The sequence below is a fragment of the Mycteria americana genome, chromosome 17, assembly GCF_035582795.1.
Source record: "Mycteria americana isolate JAX WOST 10 ecotype Jacksonville Zoo and Gardens chromosome 17, USCA_MyAme_1.0, whole genome shotgun sequence".
NCBI lineage: Eukaryota > Metazoa > Chordata > Aves > Ciconiiformes > Ciconiidae > Mycteria > Mycteria americana.
The window spans coordinates 9,763,376-9,779,415 of NC_134381.1; the positions used below are offsets into that span (position 1 = coordinate 9,763,376).

A 16,040-nucleotide genomic window follows, 5' to 3' on the forward strand; every position below is an offset into this window, starting at 1 on the left:
GGTCCAAAGCTGCCCAGTCTCTAATGTTATGAAGAAAACCTCCTCTTTAGCATTTTTTCTTAAAGCCTCAGTCCCGGGAACCTTGCAATTACTTGCTAACTGAGCTTTCAGTTTTATTTTTCAAGTTTTTAGCCCCTCGCAACTGCAGAAAAAGCCCAAAGCATTACCCAAGTGCTCCCTACTCACTTAAAAAAAGGCCTCCAGAAACAACCCTATAGTGCTGTTGTTTTTAAAAGAAATAACCTACTTTGAGAGCACAGAAGCCATACACCCTGAATTTGCTGCAACATCCAACGGATGACTGCAGGCACTGCCGTCCTGGCTTAGAGCATCCTCCACCACAGCCCGGGGAGACGGGCACCGGAGTCCTGCAAGCCCACGCACCCAGCCAGGGAGCAGAAGGTCCGGGCAGGGCCAGCAAGCCCCTTCCTCAAGGGACAGCTATCACGAGAAAGGAAAGACCACGACTACACATGCAGGCAAAGTACCACCACAAACATCCCCGTTCCAAGTGGGGTTCAGAGCTCAGCCTCCCCAAAAATCCTGAGCCCCACAACCCTCCTGCAAGCCCTTCCCTGAGCTACCAGCTGAGCTTCTGCTCTCAGAGCCTTGCACCCACAGCCATCCCCGGCTGTCCCAGTTTACCCAGTAGACTTCAATGCTCGCACCGCCGCACTGAGGCAGGGACGTCTGCAAGGGCAAAAGGCCACCCCAAAAAATTACATCTGGCAGCACATCAGGAGAAAGAGCACTGCGAAAACACACACCAGCGGGACCCCAGCAGACAAGCGTTAACCCTGCATCCTCCACCAAATCCCCCATTTTCTTCCCTTTTTCATCTCCCGTTGGCATTTATGATCTCCAACCATGATGATAACTAGCGTGTCCCGGTTTGCCCGGGAAGGGTGGAGGAGAAGTTTTGATCCGAGGACGGGCTGAACGTGGCCGGCGCTAATGGCGAGACTGCAGCGAGGGGAAATTTCATCAATGCACAAATGGAATTTGCCAAGAGGCATTTTAAGAGTCAATTCTTCACACTCCAGTAATTAGAACAATATTATGAAAAAAGGCGAGGGGGAGGGCGGGAGGCAGCGCACGCACTGGGACTTGGCTGATGGAGGAAACGGGCTGAGCAAACAGAGTCAAGCGAGGCCGCAAGGCAAGAGCCCTTCACATGGTTCCCTGCAGGGTGGATTTAAACCAAAAGTTTATCCACTTCCCAACTGTAGATTTTTCTATGCATGCATGTTTTTAAATAAAATTTTGTAGTTAAATCAAATATGGGCTAATGACCCTGGCCCAACTTCCTTCTTTACCTCAAAAATACCATCAAGGTCAAGGGGTTTTTTTCCCTTCCAGGTTTTTTTTCCCTTTTTTTCCTTTCCATTCTATTCAAGGTCCTGCTACAGACTCTCCTAGTGACTAATAAATCTCTGCGCATGATCTAAGACATCATAAAAGTCTAATCCCATTGAGCACTCCGTCCCAAAAAACAGATTCCCGCAGAGGAGCTGTCATCTAGGTCTAGAAAAATCTGAGCACCCCAAACTGTTGCATTAGCTGAAAATGCTTGAAATGAGCTTCCCATCCAGCATCTCCTACAACGGGATCAAACATCCCAGCTGAAGAGTGAAACAAAACCTGAACAGACCTACATGCTGGTGGATCCATCCCTCACACCTCCCTGGCTGCTGGAGCAGCCTCTCCAGGGAACTGGTGGGCTCTGCTGCTGCTCTCCAGCGTCCCACATTGGTGGGACCATATGCAGAACCCTCGCAGCCAGCTTCGCCGTATTATTTCTAGGAGCCAGAAAATTCTTCTTCTTTTTTTTTTTTTTTTTTTTTTAAATTAATTTGCTGTGCAAATCTAGCTTGGGCAAAGACAGCCTCAGAGCAGAACTGATGTGTGGGGTTCAAGACAGACTGAGGCTGTACAATGGTCATTCATATCTGCTGAAAGCGGGGCTCAGCCAGTTCAATTCACATCTGCAACAAACTGTGATCTCAGCTCTGCTTCTGGAGCACAGAGATCCTTTTGATAAATCTCTACGTACAGGGACTAAAGCACTATTTCCGCATGAAAGAAATATATTCAATTTTTTCCTAATAATCTTTACAGTCCACTGGCTTGGAAGACCGAGTTTCTCTTTCCCATCAGAGAGCTGTTGCACCCCATCAGCTCGGGTACATCACTGGGACAGCAGACAGCAATGCTCCGGAGCCCGCTGTCTCGCACCCTGGCTCTCCAAGCAATTCCTTTAGAGTAGTCCTCCAGCACCATCTTGGTTGCTTTGTCTTTTGCATGTGCGCAGAGGAGACCAGGGTGCCACAGGAACACCCTCGATATCGCACCCAGCGCTTGCATGCAAAATCCTCCCAGGATCCCGGCTCCGTTAATTAATGCACACTCGTAGCACCGCCACAGAAAGGTCTGTGTACGAGGGAAGGTCTTTGTAGAGTTTTCTCAAGGGGAAAAAAAAAAAATGAGCAAAGCTTTTCTTTGTCACAGCTCCACTTTTGCATCAGTTCTCCCCAGATATATCTATATTTTAAGTTAGATGCACAAAACCAAGAGATAGATGAGTACACCTGTACGAGACCCATTACTCTGTGCATAAGCGACACCCATTGCATCTTCAAGGACCGTACAACGCAAATATCCGCGCAACTGCCTCCCTACTCGTATCAGTAATTAACTGTCTTCAACGAGATGACTCTTAAAGGATGCGGGATAGCAGCGGGTCAGGGCACAGGACTGCTGCGTCTGTCACTGCTCCGCTGCCACCGTTGTGCAGGGCTGTCGCGGTTTAACCCGGCAGGCAGCTGAACACCACGCAGCCCTGCCCTCGCTCCCCCCTCCCAGTGGGGTGGGGAGAGGATCGGGGGGGGAGATTTGTGGGTTTGTGGGTTGTAAGATTTGTGGGTTGAGATAAAGACAGTTTAACAGGACAGAAAAGGAAAATAAATAATAATAGTAATAATAATAGTAATAACAACAGTAGCAGTAATAATAATAATAATAATAATAATAATAATAATAATAATAATAATAATAATAATAATAGGATATACAAAATAAGCGATGCACAATGCAATTGCTCACCACCCACCGACCGATGCCCAGCCAGTTCCTGAGCACGAGCCCCCCGGCCAACCCCCCCAGGTTCTATACTGGGCATGATGCCATATGGGATGGAATAGCCCTTGGGCCAGTCGGGGTCGGCTGTCCTGGCCGTGCCCCCCCCAGCTCCTTGTGCGCCCGGCAGAGCAGGGGAAGCTGAAAAGTCCGTGACCAGTGTAAGCACTGCTCAGCAACAACTAAACCAGCAGTGCGTTATCAACATTATTCTCATCCTAAATCCAAACCACAGCACTGTACCAGCTACTAGGAAGAAAATTAACTCTATCCCAGCCGAAACCAGGACAAAGGCCCGGACAAACTGCTGCTTCTTGGGCTGCACCTACGCCAACTCTTCAGACAACACAGAATCCATACATTGTATAAGTTGTCTTTGCCGCTCCATCATATTTGGGCTTCAGCCTGTAGCAGAGCAACTGGGCATCATGCTCCAGCTTTGAGACCCTTCGTGTGCTTCAAGTCAGATCGATGCTCCAGAGCTGCCCAAAGTCAGGGTGACCTTGGAGGTGGCAAATGGAAGAGGTGGAGAGCTGGAAATAAGCTCTCCCGCGTGGCAGGAGCAGCGGAGAAGGTCCTTTTCGTGAGTAGCTGGCATCAACATTAAGGCAAAAAGATGAAGCCTTGCCCTAGGATTAGGACGTGAACCACCACCATCCCAGGCCCCAGAAATACATGCAAACTGCTGGCTCTGACTTACATGTTACTGCCAACGCATTTGCACATCGCTCCGTCCCCTGAAGTATTAACCACCTTTTTCAAAACTTAAGTAACAGGCTGTGAAATCCCCACCATCTGTTAGCCAGGGAGAAATCTCCACCATGGCTAAATCAGTCTCTCCCACGCAAGCCTTACTCATTAGCAGGAACGACTGCAAACATTTACCGGGTCCACACTGGCTCAAAAATTCCTAAAATTACTCACAACAGGCCTGGAATAGGAAGCCTTGACAAATGCAACTAAGCGTAGTGTGTCCACATCATTAGCTTTACCCAGGGTGCATTAAGGATGCTTTCTTGCTACCATGATTATGCTTTAATACGTAATTAGTAGAAGGAGAATGATGTCGAAGAGGAGAATGTCTCACTTACATGCACACCATTAAGGCTGAGAGCGTAAATGAACTAGCTGCATCACCACCAGCCAAGGCTCATTAACTGGAGCAGCAAGGCACCGAGGGCGAGCGAGCGTTGCTGTCCCACTGCAAGCCACGCTTGCCGCAGTTGCCACAAGCCACTGCTTGCCGCAGTCGTTTTGAGCCAGGCAAGGAAAAGTCTGCAAGAGCTGGAAAATACAAAGGCATCTTTCCCCAAGAGAACCGCTCACCCCTTTCCAAAGGGAAATTGGTACTGAAGATAATTACACAACCCTTACAGATGGTTCTCAGATGTCTTGGTCATCCCGGCCTCACCTGTGATGTTGAGAGAGATGCTTTTTAAACCCTATTCAAAGCAAATTGTTCCTGCCAGCACTGCAGCTGCAGTCCAGCCCTCTGATCCCGTGTCATTGCCTAGCTCCCTGCCCGCTGCGCCAGCGCAGCCCCCGCGCACAGACCGCCCGACGTAACTCCCCGCACCTCTGGGATATTTCCCACCAAGTTTTCCAGCCCTTTCCATCCCGTGTGTGCACACCAACACCCAGCCCACAGCGGGCAGGCGGGAGGAATCCTGAACCTACAGGGAGTTTTTGAAGAAATATTTCATTCCTGAAGGAAAAAGAAAAAAAAAAAAAAAACCCAAACCTACTCTATCTGGAAGCCCTTCAAGAACAAACAAGCAGCCCATTCTGACAGCCCATGGAAGAAAATAGTCTGAGATGCTGCCTTTTTTTTTTTTCCCCCTTAAACTTTCCCCCATGAAGAAGTGTGGGAGGGAGATGAGAAGCCTCCCCGTCGTTCCCGGGCAAGGGTAGCCCTGGTTTCTAAAACTGTCCCTGCAGGTGGACAGGTTGCTGAGGCTGTGACCGGCAGGTCCCGAAGTCTTTCCAAACACGGGAGACCCAGAGGAAACCGAGACTGGGCAAGAGATGGGGATGCAAACAGCAAACCTCGGCGAACCCACGCTCTGCCGAGACGCAAAGGTTGCAACACGTTTCTTTGTGCGCTGTGATTTGCTATGAAACATTAACATTTCTCTTCCAATAAGTGACGGCTCAAATGCAAGCACCGATCCAGCAGGAGCACGGCAGGGCCGCGGGCTCGCCGACCAAAGCCCATCTCCCTCCGAGCACCCCGGTCCCGGCCCCTCTCCTGGGATGCGCTGGAGAAGGGGCACGGGACAGCCAGGCTCCTCTCGGCATCGGGATGGTTGTGTCCAGGTACGGTATTTCCATGTGCTAACTCCTACCAACTCTGCACTCCCCAAGAGGAACCACAATTTCCTACAGAAGCTCCCCCCCCCGTTCTTCTTTCTGGCTCATGGGGCAGATGCTGTGCACAATGACCCCGAGTACTGGGGTTTGTGGACTTTGGCTGTGCCAGTATTTTCAGGCTGATAGTTTTACTTTTTGCCTGTTCTGCTAAACCATGGTTACACCCACATGTTAATCTGTTTCAAGAAATGTTAATTATTATTTGTAACCAAAGCGTTTGGCCTTGGGACAGTACCATCATCAGACATGGCAGTTCCAAGAGGCTGAGAAATCTGCAGAAGGTTTTAATGAAGAAATAGGGGAGCTCATTATAAAATAAAAATTTCCTTTTATTCCAAGACTCCTTTACCTGGGATGTTATTTCCTTCCTTTCCCAAAGCACAAACGCACTGAACAGTTAAGCTCAAGTGATGGCAGCTGCACTAATTGAGCACCAAGACATACAAAGACTGACCTTGCCTGTTGACATCTTTCAGTCACCATGATGCTCGCTGTATCGTTAAGCCTCAAGTGCCCAATGACATAATAAAGGAAAAACATCTCAAGGGGTTCAAACGAAAGCAGGCATTTTTCAAACAATATGCGAAAACTGTTGGGTCACCCAAGGGAGCCTGGCTTCTCCCCCCTCCCCTTTTTGGGGACACGGACTGGTAAATGTTTTACCACTCACAGGTTTTTCAAGAAAAAAAGAAAAAAAATCCTTTCCTCCCCAGTCTTGTCTAAAATTACCACAAGGAAAGCTCAGACACATCAAGAAGGTAAAGGAAAATCAATTTCATACACATTAAGGATATGCATTTATCCATGTCCTGATCAATACCTTAGATTCTTTGCACATTAAAACACTTCAATCACTATTTAGGGCCCAACAGCAGAATTCTCCCATCCAGACTATGGGAGTTACGAAGGATCCTGCCCATACTTGTTTGATCTGAAACATAATACCCCTTAATGTGACCCCTTGGAAAAATACTGGGGAAAGCAGCCAAGAAGAGGAGGGGAAGAAAAAAAAAAAAAAAAAAAAAGCAAAGCTTCCCAGAATGAACATTTCTGGCTCTTTCAGTTCCACTGAGAAGCTGCACGAGATAAACAGACGAGATTCGCAAGCAGGGGAGAGAGGAAGGGGAAAAAGCAGAGAGAATTTGCCACAGCACAGCTAAAAGCTTCCGCGGCAGTGAATCATCGCAAAGGGCCACCAGCGCTGGTGCCCAGCTCCTGCTCTTGCTCCCGCCCAGGAGCCAGTGGCTGGGACGTTGCTTTGTCATCTGCTCTGTCGGGACACTGGGCTCCTGAGCCCACGGATGCCGCAAGCCTCGCAATCCCACGCGCGTGTGCCGAAGACCTTACGCAGCACCTCTCCTCCGTGCTCCCAAAAAATCGGAGCGCCTTTGCAAACGGCGGTGACTCCCACCGCCGCGTTTACTCGTGCTGGTCCTCGCCTGCTCGGCGACGCGCAAGGTCCTCGGCAAGGAGCCGAGCTTCTCCCCGGGAGAGGCTCCCTGCTACGGCGGCTTGGCGAAAGCCCCAAGGGGTGCCCAGCCGACGCAGGGGTGAACGTCACGCTGGGCTGGGGAACCGCAGGAGCGGGTCTGATGCTGCAAAGCATTTCTTGGCAGAGAACCCAGCCCTGATAACCAGAGACCTTCGGCGAACGTGGGTGTCTGCTTTCAGCCTTGGAACATCTCACCAGCCCCAATCTGGAGCAGAAGACGACGGCCGTAAGCAGAGACTCTCCTCCCGCAGCGCCGGTGGGAGCCCAGCGTGCCCCTTCTTTCGGCCGGCGGGACAGGAGGTGACACCAGGGTGACAGCTTGGTGGCTCGGCTTCCAGCTACCAGCTGTTTCATAGACGGGCTTGCTTTAGGGTGCAGCAAAAGACTAACTGCATTTTATCAGCAACTTGTTCCCCATGCACAATTTAAGGCTGTGGTGCTGTTACCAGCCCCCTGAAGACCACAAAATACACCAGCACGGCCCTTCCGACGTTAACCGCGGGCAGGCAGCGAGGAAGATTCACAGTCCACCAGATATTTCAGCACAATATTCATAGCAGAGCAGGGAGACATTTCCAGGATTTGGAGCCTAAAAATGTACATTACTAGAGGTGTGGCAGCACCCACCACATCCCTCACGGCGAACACCGCCGGGTAACAGTCCTGTGCACGGCACGGCACTACGCAGCAGAAAGCACGCTGGTACACGCTTGACTAGCCGCAGAAATGTGTAATTCATTTGCCCTGTGTTTTAGGGAAGTTCAGCATCAGGGTTTCCTGTACATACTTTTAGCGTTCCAGCTGAAAACATCTGCTGGACACACTGCACCTGCTAACGCAGCCTCCCCGTGAACCGCAGCTGATGTCTTTTCACAGTGCCTGGGAGCAGGAGGATGGGAGGAGGGTCCCTGCATCACCCCATCTCCTACAGCATCACCCGAGACCAACCTGCACCACGGGAGGGTCACGGGCAATACAGAGCTCGGTACGTATGGAGTGTGGGACAAGCAGCCCCCAAGCCCAAATGAACCCTCAAGCTGGCACAGGGCGGGGGGAATAAACCCAACCCCTGCTGTCCCAGTCTGCTTCTGTCATTTGTAGCATTCATCCCAAAATCCAAGTCTCCCGCACGATTCCAGCAAGGCCGTTTAAAACAGGGGTGGCCAAACACCGGCTGAGCGACGCACCAGCCAGCACGGAAAGGACCGAACATCGCTCACAGCTCCTGCAAGCAAACGGGGAGTTAATCGCCAACCGGCAGGTAGCACGTCCCTGCGCAGGCACGCCACAAGCTGCGACGGCAGGGCTGCCTTCCCCATGCTCTCATACGCTTCCCGGAGCCGGGGCTTCTCCCTCGGACAAGGACTGCAGCACCCAAGGGCTCCGGGCAAAACCCCTGTGGGCAGCACCAAAGTTGCACGTGAATTTTCAGCTTGTTGGCAAAGCACGTCGGTCGTTTCTGAAAAGCGGGGAGGTGGTCCATAAAGCACAATATTGCCCGGCAGGAGCTGTGCTGCTCTGCTCAGGCACATGGAGGGCAGCGCAAGGGAGATCGGGGGCTCGAGGGGCACCCACAGCTCCTTCTTGGCAGGGACAACTTCACGGCAAGCGCCGGGCAGGCAAGGGGTGAAGCGGGTTCCTGGTTTCTTGCACGCAATCACACCCATACACACATCTCTCTCTGCAGGCCAGTTACTCTACTGCTCTCTTGGGAGTTAAAAAAAAACCAAAAAACAAAACAAACAAACAAAAAAACCAAAAAAACCAAACCACCACCACACATGCCCTTCTTTTGGCGAATTCTTCTCACTTCCCACCCCACCCGCTGCACGCGTGCCGTGCGAGTTATACAGCAATTAGAAACGTTTTCATCTGCGATAGGAGCCCTTCCTTGACACACATCCAACCCCCACGTAGCAGCCACCTGAGTAACTGGCACAGAGGAACACAACAAGGGAAGGTCTGTCCGGTCCTCTCAGGGATCTATAAGTCAAGAGGAGGCGAGGCACGGCCACCGGCCCCGGCAGAGCCGCGGATGGATGCCGCGCTCGGCTGCCTGCAGCGCTGCCAGACGCTCCTCTCCGCTCCCACCCTTCATGCACTCAGCGGTGCAGGCAGAAAAACGCACCGCTTTTAATTTGGTCTTGGCTACAAGAGGTCAGAAAAAAAAAAAAAAAAACCCAAAAAGTCCAGAATGGGAGAAGGAGAGCTGCGCCCACCGCCAGCAGGTCAGCTGCGGGAGGGCAGGCGTTGGGCTTGCTTCCTTACAGCACCAAAATGCAGCCGTTTAGCGGAAAGCCTTGCAATTTTCAGCTGCTTATATTATTTCATATAAATCTCCCTCTTTCTCCCTATATATGCCCAAACTATATTAAAAAGGCACCCTTTAAAATACTGCTGCAGGGATATTGACTTGTACGTGAAGTTAGAGGTGATGGAGGGAGGGGAATTCTCAGCAGAGAAACAGAGAGAAACACAAACCGCCAACTCTCAGTTATTAATCCCTTAAATAATTCTGACAACGCTCCCCACCCTCCTATCTGAAACCAAGCAGAAAACTCAGTTTTCTGACTCTGGCAAGCGGGGGAGGGTGTGTGTGTGTGTGTGTGTGTCAGGGAGGGATGGAGGGGGACGACGGCAGTCGAGCCCCTTCGCAGCTTTCCCAGCACCCCAGTCCCACCGTCGGCGAGGTGGGACCTCTCGTTTTGCAGATTCTCCAACCACAGGGTGCTGGTGACGAAGCTGGGGACAAATCTGCAACAGCATCCGGTGAGGACAGCCCAGATTTCCCCCCCGGGCTTTCCGAGAGTGCTCCACGCTGGCCCATCGGCAGGGAGAAGGGGACGCCTTTACACCAAAAACTATTCCAAAGGCGCAAATGCTTTATACGGGGCACCCGTGACTTTAACTCTGACAGTACCAGCACGTCCCCTCTTTGGCAGCCCCCCTGCCCTCTCCCACCAGCAAGGCGGCTCTTGCTGCAGCACCGGCGCGTGCCGCGCTCAGGGCCACCCTCCCCGCCGCGCACGTCTCCTCCGCGGCGCTTCAGACACACAAGACAAGCCACGTACAAGTCCTCCATCAGCCACCCACGGGTCACACGTGCCGGTGAACCTCGGTGGATTCAATAATTGAGAGGGAGGATTGATCCAGACCCCCCCCCTCCTCTGAGCCCTGCTCGAGCTGCGAGGTTGGGGCAGTTCTCACCAACCTCTGGACCAGAACCAACAGAGTGAAAAAACACTACTTGAATCTCAGTATCAATATCTCCTCATTTTTCAGCTGACCTGTGAGCCACTTCCCTTTTTCATTTTTAGAACGGCATCATTTTGTATCCGTGGGTCAGGGTGGGAAAGACCCCTATCTTGCAAAAAAGCTTTTTTCAAACAGGGCAGGAACTTCAAAAGAAAGTCAGGACAATTAAATACAGGTCAGAAGAGCAGCGAGGAGTGGAAGGCTAATAAATGGCACGCTCCACAGGTTTATGAATATTTGAACTATATTTCTCAAAAAAAAAAATAGTACATTACTGCAAGTTATTGAAAATGAGTAACTCCCTTTAATGAACCTTGCTACCATCATGCTGACTAACAGAGTGATAAAGAATTTAATCCATATTTATGTACATTTTATCTCATTATCGTTGGTGCCAATAAATTAGCAAGTCCAATAAGAGTTACATTTCATACCATCACTGCTATTAAATGCGCAAGAAGTACTGCGCAACAGCACCCTGTGCATGAGCACTGGCTTTTTATTTGCTTTCTTTTTTCAGGAGCCAGGCTGTACCAGCAACGACAGCACCCCTGCAGAGGACCCCAGCGCTCACGCCTGCAAGATCAGACCCTAATTAGGGACGAGGCAATATGAACGGGGGTTTTCCTCCTCGGAGCGCTGCACACTGCGCTGCTTCTGCATCCTGCAGCGGAGACACAGCCACGGAGAAACACTTCTGAAAAATGCCCTAGTGATCACGGATAGCTTTTGAGCCATTTTAAAGGGATAAGATTTAAAAAAATAAAAACGTTAAGAGCCAACTGGTAGAAAACAATATAATAATATATTCTTTTAAGGTGTCTTAAAGGGGCACAGCTAGAAATCCAGGTGGTCAGCATCTCAGGTCACTTTTGAAAACCTCCGTCAGGAAACACAGCATGTCCCTTCTCACAGCGGGATTGCTTAACAACTGGACATTGGGAAAAAAACCTGGCTGAGCGCAATTTAAACCGGCCTTTTGGCTCCCTTGGGTAACCGGGAAACACTGCAACCGAGATTACAAGAAACATGACGCATCTCTCTGGCAAAAGCCTGCACTCGCCAATTACCCGACATCCCACGAAGGCAGCGATGGAGCTTTTCAGCTCCACAGGGATTTCAGCCGGAGAAGCCCCCATGGTTCACAATCCCATTTCACCAGCTATTATCCCGGTGACAGTAAGGAAGCAGGAACTTCCCAAGCTTAACACGTAAGGAAGTAGCAAAACCAGGGATAAAAACCCTTGTTCCTGGACTCGAGCAGCCCCCGACCACGCTTGCTCCTTTGGAAGAGGCTCCGTCGATCCTACGGCAGCTCCTCCTTGCTGAAGCCCTGGCTCAGAAGCCAAAGGGAGCTACGGAAAACTCTCTCAGAACAACAGCTGGTCAAGGCAAGACGGAGGAATCCAATTTTTCTCCCTTTTCGAAAGCACTGGTGTTTTTCTTACACTAACAAACCCTGAAGGACCCTGCAGATTCCAAAGGGCAAGTCCTTTACGTATAGGTCGGCACCACATAAACGCGAGCCCCTGCCTTTCTACTCGGCAATTCCACTGCAGCAAACCCAAACGCTATTAGTAATTGCTGTCTCACTGGCCTTCTGGTTTGGAGGAGAGAAATAACTACTTAAGTGGCATCCAGAAAGGAAATACCCAACGCCACTCCACCAAGGTTTCTATGCAATTAAATGGTCAACTGTTACTGTGCTCCGTTCAGAAAAGTCTCCTACACGGCGTAAGTGTCTTGAAACCAAAAACTGCTATTGATCTAAGTAATGAATAGCTCCAGGAAGAATTTTTTTCTGTGTGAAATTTGTGTTTGGCCAGTGGGAACGTGGATTAGAGACTCCTTTTGCTCTCGCTGTGACTCAAAACGGAAAAGTGCTTTGGTCAACAGCAGATTTTTCCCTGTTTATTTGCTCTGCCACTGTTGAACACAGATCTGAAGATAATGTGGGAATGAAAGGTGGCAAAGACAATGGGGATGTTGTGACGGGCTTCCAGAGGGATTTAGGGTGGTGCAGACCTGACCAGCTGATACCCCCACCAAACTGATAAAAAACTGCACTGGGAAAAAGATCAGCAAGGGTTTTGTACAGAGAATCTGTGCCTCCCAAATCTTCTTAAGGTTGTGTATAAGGTTGTTTGAAGATGACGATGCACTTGAAAATAAGCAAGATCCAGGCAAGTTGCCAGAAGTTTGTGACAAGTTTCTTTCCCAAAGTCTCCTAAAAAAACTAAATCATCGTGGGGTAAGAGGGAATGGCAAATCATCTCCCCTTCCCGAGTCACAAACCTGAATGTCCCCCCCAAAAAGTGAACAGGAGGAGGAGGGAATAGCTGTTCCCTAACCAGACCAAAAAGGAAACCAACCCGTGTTCAGCTGATGTGCTCCAGCAGGGTTTCCGCGCCAGGCTCTATTAACAGGCATCTTAGGCAATTTGAAACAGCACAAAGCAAGAGGCAACGTGACGATAAAGCAGCATTTTAATTAGCAGTGGTTCTTTCCCCAGCCCAAAAGGTTCCTTCTGTGCATTCATATTCCCAGAACAACAAAAGCCTTCTTGTATTTCATAAATCAAAAAACTCATAAAACAAGCCCCTGCAATTGCACATTCCAGATAATGGTCCAGAAATAAATTAGGCAATAAATATCAAATAATATATCCCCATCAGCAGTAAAAATCTACTCTTTGGATAATCAGAAGAGAAGATGCCTTCCGGCAGCTTATGCCTGGTACCTCGAAACAGGTAAAACAATGGAGAGCTTTAATGTATCTTTTAACACCTTTTCCACCAAAGAATATAGCAATTGTCCTGCGTAATAGCTTCCCTGAGCCCAGTATCCATCAGAGTAACAGCACAGCCTTGACGCTGTTCATGTCAAAAGCGAGCGTATCAGAACAACAGCCGCTTGTCAAAATCACGTAGGATTTTCCTCCCTCGCAGCTGGGTCTCGTTCAGCGTTCGGTGCCACCCATCAATTACAGCAAAACACAAAAACGCGCTCTCTCCTCTCCCATCTAGGTGACACACGGCACAAACACAGCCGGCGCCTACGAACTGCTGGGATCAAAAAAAAAACCCAACCTCCAAACCCAGTTTTCAGAAACACTCAGAGGACTAATTTCACCCTGGCATGAAACTTCCCGACCCCCTCTAGAAACTCACTGGCCACATTACAAAACCGATGGCCGTTTTGGTAAAGCTATTTTGCTCGCAGCCGCGCACAGAGGCAGCAGCTGGGGAAGGACCGTGCGAGGTCTGCGCCCCGCGCGGGGTCTGCACCCCCGCCGGGGCAAAACCAGGAGCGCTTGCGGACGGAGGGTCCTTGCCGCAGGGTTGGTACAAACCCGGCTCCAGGTTTGTACTGATTTGTAACGCTGCTCCAGGGAAACGTGCTGCTGGGGTTGCGGGGTTCAATCCCCCAGGCTGGTTTATGCAGAGCAGGGATGATGCTGAAGACCGGGTTGACCGTGCTGCGCTTACGGGGAGCTCACGGGCAAGGAGATGGAGCGGCTTTGCCCCAGTCACCCCGCGAGGCAGCTGGAGCTGGAGGAGGACCCAGAGTCCCGACCCCAGTGCAGCACCCAGTCCCCAGGGCTACAGCCTCTTCCAACTGCTCTTATGAACACATAGATACAATACTGTGATTCCCCCCCAGAAAAAAGACATTTTTCATGTACTTTAGAGACTGATCCCAGAGGCTCTGTAATCTAAAGCAGAAAGCTTGAAGGCTTGATCTCCCTTCACTAAGGACACAGCAGAACCAACCCCTGGATATTGCAGGCTACCCCGAGCACAGGGGAACAGGTGCCCAGTGCGTGGGTTAAAGGTGCAGAAGCTGCTCAGAAAACCCAAAAGCCTTTGTATTTTCACCCAAAACCTGCAGCACAAGAACCGCCCGGTACCAGCAGTGCCAGAACCATCGCGTCCCAACAGCTCAGGAGTAATTCTTACCTTTCCAAAGTCCCGTACATCAAAGAGGTCGAAGGGATCAAAGAGATCGCTGTTTCTTAACCCAAATTTGTCGTGACAAACTTTTAGGAAGGTTCGGATGTTCTTCAAACAGAGAAACTGGGGGAAACAAAAAAAGAAAGGGAAGGGAAAAAATGAGCAAGACGGGCACAAATTTTAACTGAGATTTACCGAGTTAAATTCGCATGTACGAGAAGTTAACAGGAACTCAGAAACTTGCACTGAAAAGCCACGCTTTGGTTTATTTGTTGTTACTGAAGATGTCGGACTCCCGGTGCCCTGTGAGGACTCCTGTGTTCTCAGCTGCACACCAGAAACAAACGCCCTTTTGAAAAACAAGTTTCACATAAGGGTAACATCGCAGAAGGGCTGGAAAACTTAAGCCAGGACGCTTCCCTTTCAAGGTCGAAGCCAAATAGAAGTTACAGCTGATGTCCTACAGAAGCCCCGTGTTGAACATTTAACCATTTCCAGCGTGATCCCACGTGGTTCCCTACAGAAGGGACGCACGTTACATCGCTTATTGTACGTATTGCTGTACACGTGCACGGATACACACATCCCAAACTAAAGACTGGGACACTGAAAACAGTTTTTTTGCTTTGGGGTCTGAAGCAACTCCCTCGCACCTCCCAGGTGCCGCGGGCATCACAAACACCAACAGACCCACGAAGCATCGGCCAGCCACGGCCAGCCCGTTTCCAGCAGGCAGCTGCCGGTCCCGAGGCTCAGCCCCAGGAGCCGCTCCTGACCCAGCTCAGATCCCGTTCCCAAGACCAGGGCAACCCCTGGGACTGTTTCCACAAAGCTTTGCTCATCCTTCACCTTAGCCCATGTGAAGAGGCAGAAATCTCACCCCTCTAGGGACCACCCTTGGTTATTCAGGTAGCTCAGCTGGCAGAGCAACGTTATGTTTCTCTTTCAAGAAAATCCGGTCTTTGGCTATAGCAATAATTGGTCGTTTGTTTGCGAGCATTGGGGATTTTGAAGTCTGGGGACTCCAGACGGTCTCGCTCCAACAGTGACGCCTGGCAGCACAGGGATTGAGGGGAGAAGAATAAAAATCTGCTTCATTTTTGCGGCTGCATCACCTAAGTCCTTCATCAGGATGGACTGACTCTGCCGAGCAAGCCAATTCATTTCACTTCCTTCTGCATCCTCATGCTATTCCACAAATATCTGCAATTTATCACTGTATTTTTAAACAACTCTTTCTTTTTTTTTTTTTTTTCAGCAAATTCCTCACAAATATTTATAATTCTAACATGTTTGTTAGATAAATCAACCCACTAAAGGAGTGAATCATCCCCACGTGGTGAACAGGCATGGGATGCAAACTGCCTTTGGGTGGGTTTGCATGGAGTCGGTCAGTGTGGTTTCATCACATGGCACTATCTCTGCTCCCCAAGCTGCCATCAAACCAACACTATGCAAAAACACTGCTCGCAAAATTCACCGAGAGTTCAAAGCAACATAAAATAGCTTAATTTTCTTTTAATTAAAAGAATCAAAGCAGAATCTTTGGGGCCATCGCATCTCCATAGACGTGGCCGCGATGCAGCTTGTCATTATCATTGCATTTGGGATTATACCTGAGGTTTGTGGCGATGGATTAGCAAGACCACCTCATTCCCAACAGGCTGATTCACCTCCACAAAGAAAGAACGAACCTTTTACGCTTCTCCCCCGTTCCAGCCCCCTCTACGTGGAGCCGCCGAGCGACAGCAGAGCTCCCCCAGCACGGGACGTTCCCATCACCCCAGAGCCTTCTCATTAGACAAGCAAGTGCTGGAGGCAGAAACCGAAAACAA

At 50.0% G+C, this 16,040-nt stretch overlaps 1 protein-coding gene across 4 annotated transcripts in view; it reads right to left on the minus strand.

Moving 5' to 3' along the window:
* VAV2 (vav guanine nucleotide exchange factor 2) overlaps window positions 1–16,040 on the minus strand; it is a 155,882-nt gene that overhangs the window by 105,476 nt on the left and 34,366 nt on the right. For 3 of the 4 annotated variants that reach the window (XM_075519505.1, XM_075519502.1, XM_075519504.1), the window contains exon 2: window positions 14,212–14,328. The exons of the other annotated variant lie outside the window; for it this stretch is intronic. In XM_075519505.1, coding sequence (XP_075375620.1) covers window positions 14,212–14,328 — 117 coding nt within the window. The remainder of the gene's footprint in view (window positions 1–14,211; window positions 14,329–16,040) is intronic. 4 annotated transcript variants of the gene reach the window in all.